General features: G+C 38.6%; 2 protein-coding genes and 1 pseudogene across 4 annotated transcripts in view; 2 read left to right on the top strand and 1 right to left on the bottom strand.

Annotated features, from left to right (window-relative positions):
• LOC306849893 (paxillin-like) overlaps nt 1-10,089 on the top strand; it is a 27,022-nt pseudogene extending 16,933 nt beyond the window's left edge. The window contains exons 2-11 of the transcript XR_013786032.1: nt 25-234; nt 866-948; nt 1,122-1,261; nt 2,195-2,387; nt 2,470-2,605; nt 7,213-7,359; nt 7,473-7,646; nt 8,170-8,251; nt 8,620-8,768; nt 9,226-10,089. The product of XR_013786032.1 is annotated as a paxillin-like (transcript). The remainder of the gene's footprint in view (nt 1-24; nt 235-865; nt 949-1,121; nt 1,262-2,194; nt 2,388-2,469; nt 2,606-7,212; nt 7,360-7,472; nt 7,647-8,169; nt 8,252-8,619; nt 8,769-9,225) is intronic.
• The window catches only part of LOC306849892 (uncharacterized protein), a gene marked incomplete at its 5' end in the record, with an annotated part of 704,045 nt that overhangs the window by 665,984 nt on the left and 20,528 nt on the right, over nt 1-17,533 (bottom strand). The gene's annotated exons all lie outside the window — the stretch shown is intronic.
• Nucleotides 14,077-17,533, top strand: part of LOC306848856 (stalled ribosome sensor GCN1-like) — a 52,477-nt gene continuing 49,020 nt past the window's right edge. Inside the window, exons 1-6 of one of the 2 annotated variants that reach the window (XM_079383608.1) lie at nt 14,077-14,111; nt 14,850-14,958; nt 15,436-15,499; nt 15,579-15,710; nt 16,836-16,944; nt 17,105-17,203. In XM_079383608.1, coding sequence (XP_079239734.1) covers nt 14,094-14,111; nt 14,850-14,958; nt 15,436-15,499; nt 15,579-15,710; nt 16,836-16,944; nt 17,105-17,203 — 531 coding nt within the window. In that variant the 5' untranslated portion in view covers nt 14,077-14,093. The remainder of the gene's footprint in view (nt 14,112-14,849; nt 14,959-15,435; nt 15,500-15,578; nt 15,711-16,835; nt 16,945-17,104; nt 17,204-17,533) is intronic. The other variant, XM_079383607.1, reaches the window with a different exon arrangement.

Raw genomic sequence — 17,533 nt, 5'->3', positions numbered from 1 at the left:
CTTCTGTTTCTTCTTTCTGCGCAGACGCCTTGCTTGCAGATCTCGAGTCTTCCACCGCCCATATCTCCAAGTGCCCAGTGTTTCTTCCTGAGGAGACACCATATTCCTTCCCCACCGGAGGGCACCTTTTTCAGGATGACTCCCCTCCTCCGCCCCTGCCCCCTCCACCCACATCTGAGGCCCTGAACGGATCGCTGTCCCCCGCAGCCGGACTCCCAGCACTCCTCGCAACAGGTTCAGCACAACCTATCTTAGGACTTTCCAAAATAAGCTGGTCAATATTCATAACACCTCAGTGTGTCTTGTTATTGCTAATGTGTGCAAGTATTTAAGTTCTGTACTTTATCAATGGTTCTCAACTGATTTTACTTAGTACCCAGATTTTAAATTGGGCATAAAGTTTGGAAATCTTTGATTTAATATAGCAATTTTGTTACTGTGTTGGGTCACAAGTTTCAATAATTTAACAACACATTTTTACAGTTCTCTGATTAATGACTACTCATTTTCTGGTTAATGGTCACTTGATAGGCAGGTATACAACTAAAATATTTCATATTTTTGTAGTAATTATTATTATTTAATTTAGATTTTTTTTATTTAACATTTTTTCATGTAATTTATTTGTACTTTTTTAAATTAAAATAATTATTTACTTTTCATAGTCTTCTTTATTCACACATGTACATAAAATGTTACATTTATTCAAATGTATTAAAATAAAAATACTGAAATAAACTCTTTTTTAAAAATATTTTAAAAAATTAAAAATTTTGGACTATATCATGCCAGTTGAAAATCAGTGATTTATTACATTTGCAATATAGAGTTGCATAAATTATGCATTTTGTTTTTTGTTGTTCAGTCTCTGGGCTCTGCTCATAAAAGCACGTTGTCTCGGGACAGCAGTCCACCAGTCTCGCGTACAGAAGAAGACCACGTTTACAGGTGAGTTACAGTATCACAGATGAGAATTGACAGCTCATACTGATAATAGTCAAACAAAATGGGTATTAAATATGTAATTCTTTGGTGTGATCCACCATAAAATCCCTTCCATTTGCCCATGTCCTGCTATTATGAAAAATCAAACCCTAAATGGCACACTTCTATTGGTCCAGTTTTCCTAACAAGCAGAAGCACTCAGACTCATCGGCCGCAGCCATGACTTCTGCCCTGGGCAGCAACCTGTCTGAACTGGACCGCCTTCTTCTGGAACTCAACGCTGTACAGCAAAATGCGCCATCTTACTCCACTACAGGTAAAGATGAAGACACAATTAAGGCATTCCGAAAAATTTATTGCCATGCATGAATATTTATACAGTGGGTAAAATAAGTGTTGAACACGTCAGTGTTATTGACATAAAATTTTCACCAGATGTCGGTAACAACCCAAGTAATCCATACATACAAATAACTTCATAAATTAAGTTATGTGTAATAAAATGGAAATGCACAGGGAAAAAGTATTGAACTACTGAAATGTATTTAATACTTTGTACAAAAGCCTTTGTTGGTAATGACAGCTTCAAGACGCCTCCTGTATGGAGAAACTAGTCGCATGCATTGCTCAGGTGTGATTTTGGCCCAATCTTCCACAAAGTCTTCAAATCTTGAAGGCTCCTCTTCTATGAACTCTGATCTTTAGTTCTTATTTTCTATTGGATTCAAGTCAGGTAATTGGCTGGGAAGCTTTATTTTCTTTCTCTGAAACCAATTGAGAGTTTCCTTGGCTGTGTTTGGGATCATTATCTTGCTGATATGTCTACCCTTGTTTCATCTTCATCATCCTGGTACTGTAGGTGTTGGGACTGAACCAGCTAATATTAATTTCCACTGACAAGGGGCATGATTGCTTTCTAATTACTGATAGATTTCAGCTGGTGTCTTGGCTTTCCATGCCTTTTTGCACCTCCCTTTCTTCATGCGTTCAATACTTTTTCCCTGTCATTCCATTTTATTACACATAACTTAATTTCTGAATATATTTGTTTTGTTGTCTTTGCATGTATGGATTACTTGGGTTGTTACCGACATCTGATGAAAATTTCAAGTCAACAGCACCTTTAGAAATGTATTTACTGAGAAAAATAGTGGTGTTCAATACTTATTTTACCCACTGTACTGCTTTGATTATGGATAAAGATATAATAAAAAACAAGTAATCGTACTTTGAAACTTCCTATTTGCAGAAGATGTTGCACCTCCATTGCCACCCTGCAGTGTTGCCCACTATATCCAGGAAAATGGAGCCCACCCAGGCATCACACTGACACCGGCAGCCCTGGACAAGCCTCAGAGGAATGGAACGAAGGGGACAGAAGATGGTCGTCCCACTGTGGAAAGTCTTCTGAATGAGTTGGAGAGCTCTGTGCCTTCCCCAACGTAAGATCACTCTCAACTGTAGATGGAGAAACATGGATTTGCATTGAGGATTTTAATAGAATGCTGTAATTTACATAAACAGGCCTAGCCCCTGTGCACTGATGAGTGAATTGACAGACGGGCAGGTGGACACACCTTCCGAGCAGCAAGGCAGAATATCAGCCACCTCCGCTACACGAGAACTGGATGAGCTCATGGCCTGCCTGTCAGATTTTAAGGTGCAAATGCTTTGTCAGATTTTAAGGTGCAAATGCTTTGGCAACATTGTGTTACACAGTCAATTGTAAGTGAGTTGAAGAGACGTGTCTGGGAATGTGTGCTGAACTATGTTGTTTGGGTGATCTGTTTTCAGGACTTTCTGCTTGACAATCTGGGCTGTGTTTCCCAAAAACGTTGCAAGCAGATTGTTGAGACCATTGGTGCCAATGGTGTCTACAATCTTTATAGGCTTACGTCGTAGTTGGGAAACACTACCCTGTCTGGTCTTCATCTGACCATTACAACAGTTTATTTATTTACAAACCTTTTCTTGCTCATCTATGAATTCTAGCTTTAATTTCATGTCATTACTTCAACATTGCATCCAGAATCTGTTTTGTTTTCTTCCTCAGTTGTTCTGTACATCTCATTAAAGCTTTTTCTTAATTATTTCCCATTCTCTGCCTCCCTTAATCTGTCAATCTCTTCTGTTTCTCCTCTTTCTTCCCCTGTCCCTCCTTTATGTCCTCCAGCCAAGTTCTTTGGGCTCCCTGAACTCTGAGCCAATGTTTGAGCACACTACTACCATTGCTGAAATCCACCCTCCTCCTATGACTACCGTGTCCAAATCCCTATCCCCTACCCTCCCAGCGGAATCAAGACGATATTCCCCAGGTCTCTGCTCTCCTTTAAACTTTGAACTGCACATTGTGGAGGATTTGGGTGAACCATCCAGTGTTGTCCCAAAGCCTTCCTCTCGACTGTCTCCACCTGTAGCATCCAGTCCTCGTTTTTCTCCAGTACCTGACCTGGGCTTGGATTCTTCCATTGATGTCTCTGCTTCCCTGCTCTCCTCCCAGGTGGAATCTCTAGTGGTTCTGTCTCAGACTATAACCACCACCACCACACCTGGAAGTGGAGACATTTGTAGTCTCAGGGAGGGAAGTCTTTCTGACAAATTGACTAGTTCTGGGCTGAAGGCCTATTCGCCTATCACAAAGTCTCCTAGTCCAACAAGTGCCCCCATGCTCAGCAGAACCAATGAAAGAGTTAGCCCATTGATGACACCAGCATCTATTGATCTGTATCTCTCCAACTCTGAAGCAAAACCTATAAGTCCAAAGCCGTCTCTTTACAGATCTCCACTTCCTACAGTCTCTGAATCACCACCTCTGTCTCTTCCCAAAGCCGTATCACCCCCTCTAATCCTATCCTCTTCCTCGTCTGTAGTGGTTCCCAAGTCTCCAAGCCCAAAACCATTATCAGGACAGCCTCCCACTGGACTTCAGCCACCAACCTATGAGCCATCTCTCGATGATGCCTTGGATAAACTCCTTGCCATGAGCTTCAGCAGGCCTGAGAATGAGGCTCCAATCACCTCGCGGCTCACTTCGGAAGTACATCTAGAAGTCTACGAGGACACAATAGTAGCAGCGGATCGCAGCAACATTCATCCTGACACTCATACAGATAGCGAAATGGGGGATGGGCTCTTGGGGGAGGATCAGTCGGACTGCAGGAGTGATCTTGACTGGGCTGACATGGAACTGAAGATGGCCTACGAAGGACCTGATGGCTCCATGACCCCCATGACAGAGGCAAGCTGGATGGATGACTCTCTTACTCCATCGTCTTGCCCTGGAACCCCAGATGCCCAGATGGACCTTCCCATGCTGCATATGGCTGGCACGATGGACAGGATCTCAGCCTCTGGACACGTACGGATAGGACTGCAATTCTTGTTTATTGGAGTGCTGTGGAATTTGGTTTGGAGTTTTTACAGACAAGTCTTGCAGTGGTTTGATTGCCAGCATGTAAATCAGGGGTGTCAAATCCTGCTCCTGGAGGGCCACCTTCCTGCAGAGTTTAGCCTGAACCAGCTAATCAAGGTCTTCAGTATTACTACAGACTTCCAGGCAAGTATATTGGAGCTACAGTGTGCAGGAAAGTGGCCATCCAGATACAAGATTGAACAAGCCTGATGTAATTGAAACCTGTTAGTCAGATGGATGAAAGTCATAATTGTTCCTCTACACCCTGAAATACTGAGTTATCCTTACTCTGATTATTTACAGTAGTTTTCACTCCATTTATGGAAAATTGTAAGAACTTGAATGTTGCTGTTTGTGCGCTTGATAACCAGTCGTACCAATGGTACCTCTGTACACTTGATAATCAATAGCAACTTGATACCCAGTGCTAACCACCACCATGTATGCAAACGCCCGACTTTTTCATGCTAACTGATTTTGCACCTGGATTGCATCTGAATGCTTCCCTAGATCCCTGCTTGCCTTTATTGGTTTCTTTGGACAATAATCAACTATTCTTGAGGCATGTGGCATCTGAAGGAGTTTGTACTGCTGTCCCAGATCAAATCTGTGATTAGACGTACCAAGGAGATTCAAAACGTCCATCCCATGTACCGAGACGGCCTGATACGTAGGAAGATGGGCCCCCTCATTTTCCACAAGAGCAACTCCCAGGACCGGCTCATTGAGGAACTGCAAGGCAAGCTGGGAATTGGCCGTAAGGATCGTCCAAAAAAGCAACAGCCGGATGACTGGCTCACAGAAGGTGTCATTGTCATGTCCAACCCCAAACGCTCATGGGAGGACCACAATAGGGAGGTGGATAAGGTAGACAGGAAGGATCTACGCATTCAGCACATTCTGTTTCCACTCCATTCAATTCCTGTAAAATTCTTTTGCATTGAAATTTCTCTGTAATCACCTGCTTCTTTCTTTCTTCATTCCTGCTTTCCATCTCTTTCTCTCTCTTCTTCTTTCTTATTGGTGTCTTCCTCTAGATAATCATACCTCCTGAGTCTCCTCTTCCTCAGAGGAAAGTGATCCCACCTCCCCAGTCTCCCCCGATCCCTCGCCCCCCTCCCCCTGCTGAAGAACCAAAGCGGCCCCCTCAGGTCAAATTAGCTCCTGCTCCTATGCCTCCACCTCCACCCCCACCACCTGCCCCCTCCCCACCTCCTAGAGAGCCCACACCTCCTCCCCAGCCAACTCCACCTCCAGTTTCACCCAAGCCCCCAACCCCTGAACCTGTGGAAGTTCCAGCTCCCTGCCCGAAACCCAACCCTCCACCCCAACCCACACTCACCCCACCACCTGCCCCTGTGGCCCCGTCCAAAGTACTGATGTCAGTTGGCTGCCAGACGGAGTATGACCCGCTCTTCCCTCCGCTGCAGGTGCAGACATTCTGTCATTGGCTAAGCTTCTGTCATTGTCTCTTCTAGAACAATCACAAAACTTCTATGGATTTGTGAATTGAAAGTTGTATGCTTGAGAGCTTGGAGGTGTGTGTGTGTGTGTGTGTGTGCTCAGACTCCTACCCTGGTCATAAATATTAGATTAGATGCCCCCCAGGGAGAGTTTGAGACAAGCACTCAGTTTAAAACCATCTTGTATTCAGGGTTTCTTTAATCAAATTTAAGGCTATTAAAAATCTTAAATGGTACAAGAAAAGTATTAATTATGATTTCAAGAGAACTTATGCCGCGTTCCAGACAAGGTCAGAAGACGGAACATCCGAGTTTAAATGTCTCACTTCAAACCTTAGTGAGTTCCAGTAAATCACATGCCATGTAAACATATTGACCACATGGTCTCGTCAGAAGCTGAAAAAAAATGGCAAAATGCTGCATTTCGTTCTGAAAACAGCTGACAAAAAGCTAAGATTAAGGTATCATTTTATAAACTTCACGGCTCTGATATCTGACTTCAAGTGGTGTTCCAGACGTTATTTCCAAGTCGAGTTGTCTGGAACGCAGCATTAAATTTGGGGAGGGAACGATAAGAATAAGGCTTAATGTGAGGCTGATTTCATTAAATAAACATCAGCTCTGCACGTTTCAAAGTCAACTGCTTTGTGTTCTGCGGATACAGAAGAAACCGCTATATTTCTGCTGATCCAAAAGCACCATCTGCTGGCACAGAACAAATTAGCATTTTCAGACCAATGTGAAAATGAATTAACCCATGTTTTTATGCTGCAAACACGCAGTTGTAAATGTGAACTGGTGGATCGACAATAAAATAAAGCATTATAAAAATCTAAACTGCAATGGTTTTTACAGTCGTTTCTCAGTTGAATATGCTACCATAGACATTGCCTTGCCTCATGCGTATGGTATTAATTTATTTGTGCAGGTCTTAAAAAAGGTCTTAATGTCTTAAACTTGAGCTTATAAATTCTGCAGATACCATGTGTATTGATTAGTGGTGTAAATATTTGTTCTGAGAATGATGTGATTGGTTTACAATTATTTTCTATATAATGCTGTTATTAGTATCATGAAATTTTAAATACGCTAAAAATTTAGTTTTGGTATAATCCATAAAATTTGTCCAAAATATGCTTAAGGCATAAATGTCAATTGGGGGAATTTTTCCCACAATGTAGTGACAAACAAATACACCAGATAGTATATTTTTACGTGATCAAGAACTGTAACTTGGAAGAAATTAACATATAATTATAGTAATTATTTAACCAATTCTGTTCCTTAAGAAACTGTCATCTTGTTGATTTTTTTTTTTTATGTGCTTGTGTGTATATTTTTTTGCATTGAAGATTTGTTTGATTCTTGATCTTTTGTTCTATCTCTCTGTAGATTATGGCCCAGGGGAAGGGTCCACAACCACAGGTTAATAAACTGGACAACATGCTGGGCAGTCTTCAGTCTGACCTCCACAAGCTGGGAGTGCAGACGGTTGCTAAGGGAGTGTGTGGTGCCTGCTGCAAACCCATTGTTGGTCAGGTAAGGGAGCCAGAGAGCTACACCATAAACATACAGGATTTTATCTTTCAGTTAAGACTGCATGCTGTGTTTGGACACATCTAAACAAAGGATGTATGTGTGTTTCTGTACAGGTAGTAACTGCCATGGGGCGCACATGGCATCCAGAGCATTTTGTGTGCACACACTGCCAGGAGGAGATCGGTTCCAGAAGCTTCTTTGAGAGGGAAGGACAGCCATACTGTGAGAGAGATTACCACCATTTATTCTCTCCACGCTGCTATTACTGTAACGGACCCATACTGGATGTGAGAACAAACTTGACTTCATTGATTCATCTCATTTTTTTTCAGTCTGAACAGCAGAAGCAGCACATAAAATATAATGTTTACTCAGTCGATGCACTCCATATTTATATGTGGCCAGATTTGTGTTCAGCGTGAACAAAGCCAGTGTTTATTATGCCAGCCTGTATGCACTGATTTAGGAAAAAGTCTGTTGATTTTAACATGCACTGAGCACCTGTTAAAAATAAAGAAGATTGCTAGAATTGCATGTAATCCTCTTATTTGGATAAGTAACAAACGAATTTCAAGAATTTAGTTTTTTGCTCTTTGCTGGATTCTATTATTGACTTGAAATCATGTTAGATGTGAATGGAACTTAGCACAACATCCTCCTCCTCTTTCCTTTTTTGCACTGATTTAGTGCCACTTCTATTGTAAGTGAGTAATGTTATTCATTTAGAATGTTGAGGCACAAGTGGAAACCAGTTCCTGTTGTAACTGACTGCTACAGATGATAAAACTGTTCATTGTTCTCACCTCACAGAAAGTGGTGACGGCGTTAGACAGGACGTGGCATCCTGAGCACTTTTTCTGTGCCCAGTGTGGGGCGTTCTTTGGTCCTGAAGGTGAGTAAACACTTATAAGTGTCCAGTGGCTGCCGTCATCAAAGTACCCATATTTTGCTCATTTAGAAGTTTGTAATTTTATTTTTGGGGTCTGTTAGAATACATTTACATGTATTTACATTTTGCAGTTTATTTATATGCACAAACGGCAACATTAAAAAGCATTATAGATGCCCTTTAAACCTAAAAGGGTGACAAAACAAATCCTGAAATTAAAAAGAACTCTGCACTCAAACTATGCTGGTTATATCATTTGTAATTAACTATTTCATGCAAAATAGAAATCTGAGACTTTTTGATGAAACCGTTAATGGCTTATCTCATTTCTTTTCTTTGTATTCTCATTTCTTTGTTCTGTTTGTTTTCAGGATTTCATGAGAAGGATGGGAAGGCGTATTGTCGTAAGGACTACTTCGACCTGTTTGCTCCTAAATGTGGCGGTTGTGCTCGTGCCATCCTGGAGAATTACATCTCTGCTCTGAGCGCCCTCTGGCATCCAGAGTGTTTTGTGTGCAGGGTGAGTATATGGTAATAAAATCATTTTTTGAGTGGTCTGTAGCTTTAGTTTTGAATATACACTTGGTCAAAAGTTTGGAATAATTTCAGTTTCTTTAATGTTTCTAAAAGTAGTCTGCCTTCATTTGATTAAACAAATCTGTAAAAACAGAAATAATGTGAGCAGCAAATCAGCATATTAGAATGATTTCTGAAGGATCGTGTGACACTGATGCTGAAAATTCAGCTTTGCATCACAGAAATAAATTACATTTTAAAACATACTACAATAGAAAACACTAATTTTACATTGTAAAAAATATTTCACAATATTACTGTTTTTACTGTATTTTTAATTAAATAAATTCAACCTTGATGAGCCTAAGAGATTTCTTTCAAAAACATAATAACTTTGAGGCATTTATGAGTAATCATGTGGTTTTGTTGTTTGTGTGTGTGTGTGTGTGTGTGTGTTTCAGGAGTGCTTCACACCCTTTGTCAACGGCAGTTTCTTCGAGCACGACGGTCAGCCGTACTGCGAGGTTCATTATCACTCCCGCCGTGGTTCGCTGTGTTCCGGCTGTCAGAAACCCATCACGGGCCGCTGCATCACAGCCATGGGCAAGAAGTTTCATCCGGAGCATTTTGTCTGTGCCTTCTGCCTCAAGCAGCTCAACAAGGGCACCTTCAAAGAGCAAAACGACAAGCCTTACTGCCAGGGCTGCTTCATCAAGCTCTTCAGCTAGAGAGAGATGCCTGACTGACTGAGTGTGTGTATGTGTGTGTAAGTTTGCATGTTGTATTGTTTGCCTGTTTTGTGTGTGTGTGTGTGTGTGTGTGTGTGTGTTTGTTATTCAGGTGAATGTCTGACTCTCGACATCCCCACATGACGTTGCCGGTCAGGTTAAAACGATGGTGCCACGAAACGTGCTCTCAAAAGCCAGTTTGTTTTAGAGGGTATTAGAAGAAAGTTCAGGTGAGACTGTAGAGTGTTTTTGAGAAAGTGTGTGAATGTTTTCTGCTCACTGGATGAGCTGTAGAGAAAATGTTTGATGATGAGAACAGTTCTGGAGGGATGATGGGAAACGTGTGCAGCATGAACGTTTGAGACACAATCAACAGAAGGAAACAAAACATCACATAATTCAATGACTGGAAATCAAACGAATAACCACCTGGAGCTAATAATTACTGGTCAATCTCGAGAAAAAATGTCCAGGTCATATAGTATTAGTCTGAAACCAAAAGGAAAGATAAGAAATCATATTTTGCATTAAAAACATTTAAGCCAATAATTTTTTGGATTGGACTTTTTCTACTGTATTTTCCATTAATGTGTTACCAAAAAAAAACATTCTCGTTATAGTAATATAATGAAAAAATATCCTGTACAATAACATTTTATTATTATTAATAATAATAATAATTATTCTTGTTGTATATTTTTTATTCATAATATTCATAATATTGATGCTGTTTTAAATGTCTTAACTCGTAAAATATAATGAAGTATAAATCCTTCATTGTTATAACTCCTAAAATAGGCTTCATTTTCTTTTATGCAAAATATAATTTATTGCTCTTTTTATTTTGGTGTGAAATATGGCCCGGATGGGTTCTTTTGAGCTTCACCTTGGTGGGAAAATGTCTATTTGCTGCATTTGCATCGTTTTAGCATTAAACTTCACCTAAATGAATGCTAATTTTAGTGCCTTGTTTTGTATTACAAATTAAACTGAATTTAAAAGACACAAATTATACCAAATGTGTAGTTTTGCATACAAGATATAACACAAAGATTCTAATCCATGTTGAAGTTGTTATTGAGAGACTGAAGTTCAGATTATTCTGTGTAGTAACTTCTAATGACATCTGGAACCCATAGATATGAATGTATGCTACTGTTAATCGTTCACTTCTGCCATCGAGTTTATGCGTCTCATCTCAAAGTATTATTTTATTAAAGGAACATATGGGATTAAATACAATTTAAGATACAGAAAATCATGTCTACTTGTTCTTTAATTTGTTAAAACAAAGGAAAATACGTGTTTTGAACACAGTTTTGAAAGTAAAACCATGACATGACTTCCACTGTAAACACATTTCCTTCATTTTTACACATATAGTCAAAACTATATTCTCTGGTGGCAGTAGAGCTTAAATGTATTATTATTTAACCCAGAATATTTCCCTGAAGGAACCAGTCATGTATGGCATTTTGGGAAATGTTTTGTAGTTAGGATGACTAGCTATTATGTTTTAATCACAAAATAGTCACTACATAACCACTGACGAGTCTAATGATCCACTTAAAGGAACAGTTCACCCAAATGTGAACATTTACTGAAAATGTGCTCACACTCAGGCCATCCAAGATGTAGATGAGTTTGTTTCTTCATGGGAAAAGATTTAGGAAAATGTAGCATCCATCAGCAATGGATGCTCTGCAGTGAATGGGTGCCGTCAGAATGAGAGTCCAAACAGCTGATAAAAACATCACAATAATCCACATCAGTCCATCAGTTAACATCTGGAGAAGGGAAAAGTCCATCTCCTGTTGTCGCCCACATCAAAATCCACCCACATATTTGTTTAGAGACTGTTTTATCTTATAAACAGAGCTTGATATGTGCTCTTTTCTCTCCTGATTCAGACCAGATGACGTTTTCAGTGGAGGAAGTAAAGCTATGGATAAAGGACTTGCATTTTAGCCAAAAGCAGTGGTTTGAAGTTAAACGTCTTAATGTTGGGTTTGTTTCTTACGAACATGCAGCTTTCCTCTCCCCTCAAGACATTAATTGATGTACTGGATGGGGTTGATTACTTGTGGATTATTGTGATGTTTTTATCAGCTCTCAATCTGACGGCACCCATTCACTGCAGAGGTTCGATTGGTGAGCAAGTGATGCGATCCTACATTTCTCCAAATCTGATGAAGAAACAAACTCATCTACATCTTGGATGGCCTCAGAGCGAGTACCCTTCAGCATATTACAATTTTTAGGTGAACTATTGCTTTAACAGAACTCAAAGATGTGATATTGTTCATCTAAATAGCTGTGACAATATTGTGCAATTCTCAACCCTTGAATTCAGAATTGGAAATGAGTATCTGATATTGTCTTGCTCACTCTCAGAGACGATTCTAGACAATATTGTAACTGCTGTATTATGATATTGTGATGATATACTATACTAATTATTTTTTTTCTCTCTCTTAGTTTTTTCCGTTTTGCATGAAAGTCTTAAGTGTCTTTCAATCATTTTAAAAGGCGAGTTTTGAAAACTCGTGAAGGGGTGAATCTTTCTTATATTTTTAGAGACGTGTTGTCACTGGATCAGAAGTGATTTTCAGATCAAGGAAATTCCTGGTGTCTGTTGGAACGGTGTGGCTTTCTGGATGCCTGATGATTTGTTGGATGCATTGGATAAATATACCAGCAAGGGTTTATTATATGAAAGCTTTTATATGATCTGATGTGCCAGAGATCTGTGCGTCATTCGGTCTCATCCGCTGTTGAGAAAACACTACTTTGAAAGTAGAAGATACTTGTTCTGGTTTGTTTTATTAAATTCACTATGAATATGCCTTCTTTGATAACTCCGTTGTAATAATCTGTCGCTGTCTCCTAATCGCTATATGTGCCAAAAGCAGCTGCGGTGGAAATCTAGGGATCATATGATATCCTTATGTGTTTTAATTACTCATGTACACTGGTCGAATGTTGTGCCTTTTGTTTATTGTGAGATTTTCTATCATATCAATTGATCTGATGCTTTTCTATTTCTGTTCATCAGTCATTATTTTAGTGTCCCTTTACAGTATTATCATTTACCCAATGTGAAATCAGCTATGCATATGTTTTCTCCTGTAACACTGTCACATTTTGTTTTGTGAGTATTGTTATTGTTTCAATTCATGCAATTATATACAAATAAATGTGGTGTTTTAATGCACTGAATATTTTTCCTCATGTTGTTTATTAAATTCATATTTAAACACATTTATGCTTAGACGTTTGTACACAAAACAGTATTTTTATTTAATCTTATCGGCTGTAAAGTCATATAACAATATCAGTTTTGACATAACCTGCTAAATATATATTCTATTTTTTGTAGCAAATTAGTTTTAATTTTCACATTTTGTGTGAACGATTTAATTTATGGGAAATATACATTTTCTCCCCCTCATTGATCTCTAAGTTAACCGATGGCTATGTTTATACTAGATTTTGTTGTAGCTTTTTATTTTATTTATAATAAAGCTTTAGAAAGGGAATAGACAGCTTAAAAGTTGTGGTTATTTTATTCACTGATAATTTGTTGAAAAGGAGGGGAAAATACTTTTATATTTCATTAAAAATTTCAGACCTATTGACAAACAAAATCATAACAGTATCACAATCTGCTAAATATATACACTATTTTTGTACAGAATCGGTTTTAATTTTCTAAAATATTGGTATAATTTTGATTTGTGGCAGATTTATTTATTTATTGGGGGCGGAGGGGATTATATTACAATTTTAATTTATGCTAAAAACTTTATCAAATGAACAGACAATTTAAATAGAATTTTTGACTATTTAATTCACTGATAATGTGTTGAAAATGAGGGGGAAAATACTATAATGCTTAAAGGAACACTCCACTTTTTTTTGGAAATAGGCTCATTTTCCAAGTCCCCAAGAGTTAGACAGTTGAGTTTTACTGTTTTCGAAACCATTCAAATAATCAAAATGATAAATAATGGTATATGTGGTTATGGTATAGCTGGGGACTACTTTCAGGCGCTGCGTCATATTACTGCGCCTGCTGCAGCCATGGTACCGCAGCAAAGTTCCTTGATTATTACGCCTTGAATGAGAGTATAGTTCCCTAGCAATATCGGCCTAGAAAATCGCAATTTTTCATTTTCCATCGGTCTTAGTACGCGATGTAACTACAGAACAGTCAAGTTTTAAATAGGAAAAATATCGAAACTCTTTGGTCATTTTTGAGCGAGATGCTAACGGTCTAATCCGATTCAATGATCTAACGTTATGCTAAACTCAGCTAAAAGTGCTCCCGCCAGACCCAGAGATCGGCTGAATGGATTCAAAAACGGTCAAACTCAACTGCTTAACTCTTGGGGAGATGTAAAATGAGCCTATTTCCAAAAAAAAAAAGTGGAGTATTGCTTTAAAAGTTTCAGGCCTGTTGAATATGTGTTGTGCTGACCGGCGCCCTCTAGAAGCGCTACGGAGGAAATACAAACTCAAACCCGCAGAAGCACGTGGCCGAGGACGGTAGTGACTCCGGAAGTGACGACTTAAATCCTTTCCAAATCGAGGCCGGCAAGATGGCGGCGGACACGCAGGTTGGTGTGATTCGATCCGCGGCATGAACATTAAAACGCTAACTTTTCATCAGTATCTCGCCTCTTTCTTATGAGTTTTCTAAGAAGATGATGCATGATCTGCGAGCGCGTGATGTTCAGATACACTAGAAAACGCTGCGCGCGCGCGCTAGTGCGTGATGGTGTTAATAATGATACATTAATGATACCACAGTTGCATAACACACGCATTTATTACGATTTTACGGTAATATGACAGAGAACGAGACTTATTTGTGCATCTGCTGATCTGAAACACGCATTCACTTCAGACTCTAACGAGAAAGTGCTAGAAGTACCATGTTTAAGGACACAGTATCATGGTAAAACCATGTTTTGTTTTGTTATTTTGGAAATATAGCACTGTAATATCACGGTAATCTTCAAAATGCCGTGTTACATAAACCTGATCAAACAATCACCTGATACCATCACTGTAGGAGTCACTTATGTAAATGTAATTCATGCCTGAACTGCTAATGAGTGAATATCCCTCTGTCGGTATATGAGCCATTTGTATTGTTGTTTTATGACAGTGGTGACTAATACAATGCCAACTCATGCTGTATTATAGTAACACTACATGGAGTGATGCATATTGTGTCGGTAACAGTGTTTACCATGGTAAAGTGTAATATGATTTAGCTGCATGTGTCTGATCAGCAGTGCTGGAGGGTTTACCACAGTAAGTACTGATGGCTGCTATCTGTGTGTTTGCAGGGGCAGGTTTCAGACACACTGAAGAGATTCGCTGTGAAAGTCACCTCATCCAGCGTTAAAGAGCGCAAAGCAATTCTTGGAGAGTTGAAGGAATGTGTGAAAGGAAAGGGTGAGTTTATCAGACTAAAGATGTTTTGTGGACATTACAGAGACCAAACATCAGTTGTTCACTATATTCTGTTATTAGAAGTCATGCACTACATGTCCATTATGCTCATCAAGGCTACATATATTTGATCAAAAATACAGTAAAAACAGAAATCTTGTCAAATAACTGTTTTCTATTTGAATATATGTTAAAATGTGATTTATTCAGTTGATCAAAGCTGAGTTTTCACACGATCCTTCAGAACTCGTTCTGATATGATTTGCTGCTCAAGAAACATTTCTGATTATTATAAATATTGAAAACAGTTGTGCTGCCATTTTGCTGAATAGAAGTATTCATTTCTTTAAAAACATAAACCACTTTTGAGCAGTAGTCTCTGTTAACTCTGTAATTCAGATTTGAGTTTGGAATGATGTGAAAGTGTAAATGACTTTTATTTGAACCCTCTAATGCTTTGTGGTTAAATTCTCTCCTCAGATCTTCCTGAGCCGGCCATTAAAGGACTGTGTAAGCTCTTCTATCTCACTCTGCACAGATACAGGTGAGTGTGAGCCGTTTCCTCTCCTCTGTCCACTAAAGCATGTTCTTCTTCTGAAGGTTGGTTTGATTTCTCCTCTCAGGGATGCTGCGTCTCGGCGAGCTTTGCTCTCGGTCATCGAGGTGCTCGTCCAATCACAGCCTGATGCCATTGCGACCAACCTCCCTCCCGGTCTGCTGAGCTGCGGGGTGGTCAGCAAGGGCACGATGCCCGGGTGAGTGACCACACTTATACAGAACACTGTGATTTCCGTAATGTGCCAAACATGGACAGAATTGTGGAATCCAATCATAATAATAGATTTTTTTCATAGTATAACATGGAATGTCAGGAAATTATGCAAAATGTAGATAAATAAATCAAAAGTGGGGTGGTACAGTGAATCAGATCATGACATAAGCTAGTGTTTGTGAATATTAAACTGCAAAAAGACTATTTAAATAAGAAGTCTGCGTTTTTCTGCAGACATAAACACACAAAGTTCATCTCCAGATGGTCACTTTAACAGCATTTCGCCATTTAATTTGAGAAAGACTACCGCTACGTTATATATGCAAAAGATTATCAAAGATCATCAAGACAACCTGTCAATATAAAAAATTGTGACAGAAATATATTACTATAGTACGGTAGAATGTACATATTAAAGTAATAATGATAATTAAATTATAATTAGTGGCTAAAACTTTGTTTAAAGGATATAATTAAATTCATATTTTATTAAATATCATTATAATTTTTACAGTAAGTCATAAATACAGAAAACATGGGATCTGGGATTAAATGGATATGCAGGGCCCTAAAAATGTCATTTAAAAAAAATAAAATAATAATAATTGTTGTAAAAGTGTATATGCCGTATGATTTCAATTGATTAGACATGCTTTTTGATTACTTTAATTTACTTTAAACTGAATCCAGAATTAATAGGATTTCATGGGGCCTTAAAAATGTAAGTTTTAATTGTTGTTAAATTGTATACGTTTAGTGATTTTAATTAGACATGCTTTTCAATTACAATAATATAATTTAGAAAAATTAAAACCGAAAAAATGGGATTTGGGAAAAAATTAATTGGATTTCATAGGGCCCTAAAAATGTATTTCTTTATGAAACTTTTAATAAATCGATGTTAAATTGTATGAATGTCATGATTTCAGTGGATCAGACATAACATTTAAATACTAAATTCTATTCTATAATTTCAATTTAAACGTTAAAAAGGAATTTGGGAGAAAATAAAAAGCATTTCATAGAGCTCCAGGAATCCTATAGTTATCAGATGCAAATGACTCTATGATGAGCTACAATCAAGTATAATGTCAAAACATGTATGCAGGAAGAGCACGGCTTCAGGAGCCTGCTGCGCCCTGCCCTGGACCTGCTTAATCGTTCGGACCGTCTTCCCCTCCGCAGACAAGAGAGAAGGTGCCAACTGGAAGAAACTGGTCAGTTGTTTTGCCACTTAGACAGTTGCATTACTATCTTTATTAGTCATAGTTCAGATTAGCTATTTTATCAAAACCTGTACGTCTTTTTATTATTGTTTTGAAGTCTTTACATGCAGTCTGTCCAATCACATACTCTCTTTGTGTCTCCTCCAATCAGGTTGAGGTTCAGAGTTTGCTGCTGGCGGAGGCAGTGGGCGGAGCCTCAGGGAACGCTCTCAAGTCGATCAGCAAACGCTTTAACAAGCTGTTGAAGGAGGTAAAGCTAAATGAATTCAGTCTGAAGTCTCGTACACTACACTTAAAAAGACTGAGGATGCTAAGATTTCTGAGAGAGTTTCTTCTGCTCACCAAGGCTGCTTTTATTTGATTAAAAATACAGTAATATTGTGAAATATTATTACAGTTTAAAATGGCTGTTTACTAATTTAATTAATTTTAAAATGTAATTTATTTCTGTGATTAAAAGCTGTATTTTCAGCATCATTACTCCAGTCTTCAGTGTCACATGATCATTCTGATATGATGATTTGCTGCTCAAGAAACATTTCTGATTATTATCAATGTTGAAAACAGTTGTGCTGCTTCA

This window comes from Barbus barbus (genome assembly GCF_936440315.1).
Source record: "Barbus barbus genome assembly, chromosome: 29".
In the NCBI taxonomy this organism is placed as follows: Eukaryota; Metazoa; Chordata; class Actinopteri; order Cypriniformes; family Cyprinidae; genus Barbus; species Barbus barbus.
This window is presented reverse-complemented; position numbering and strand designations above follow the sequence as displayed.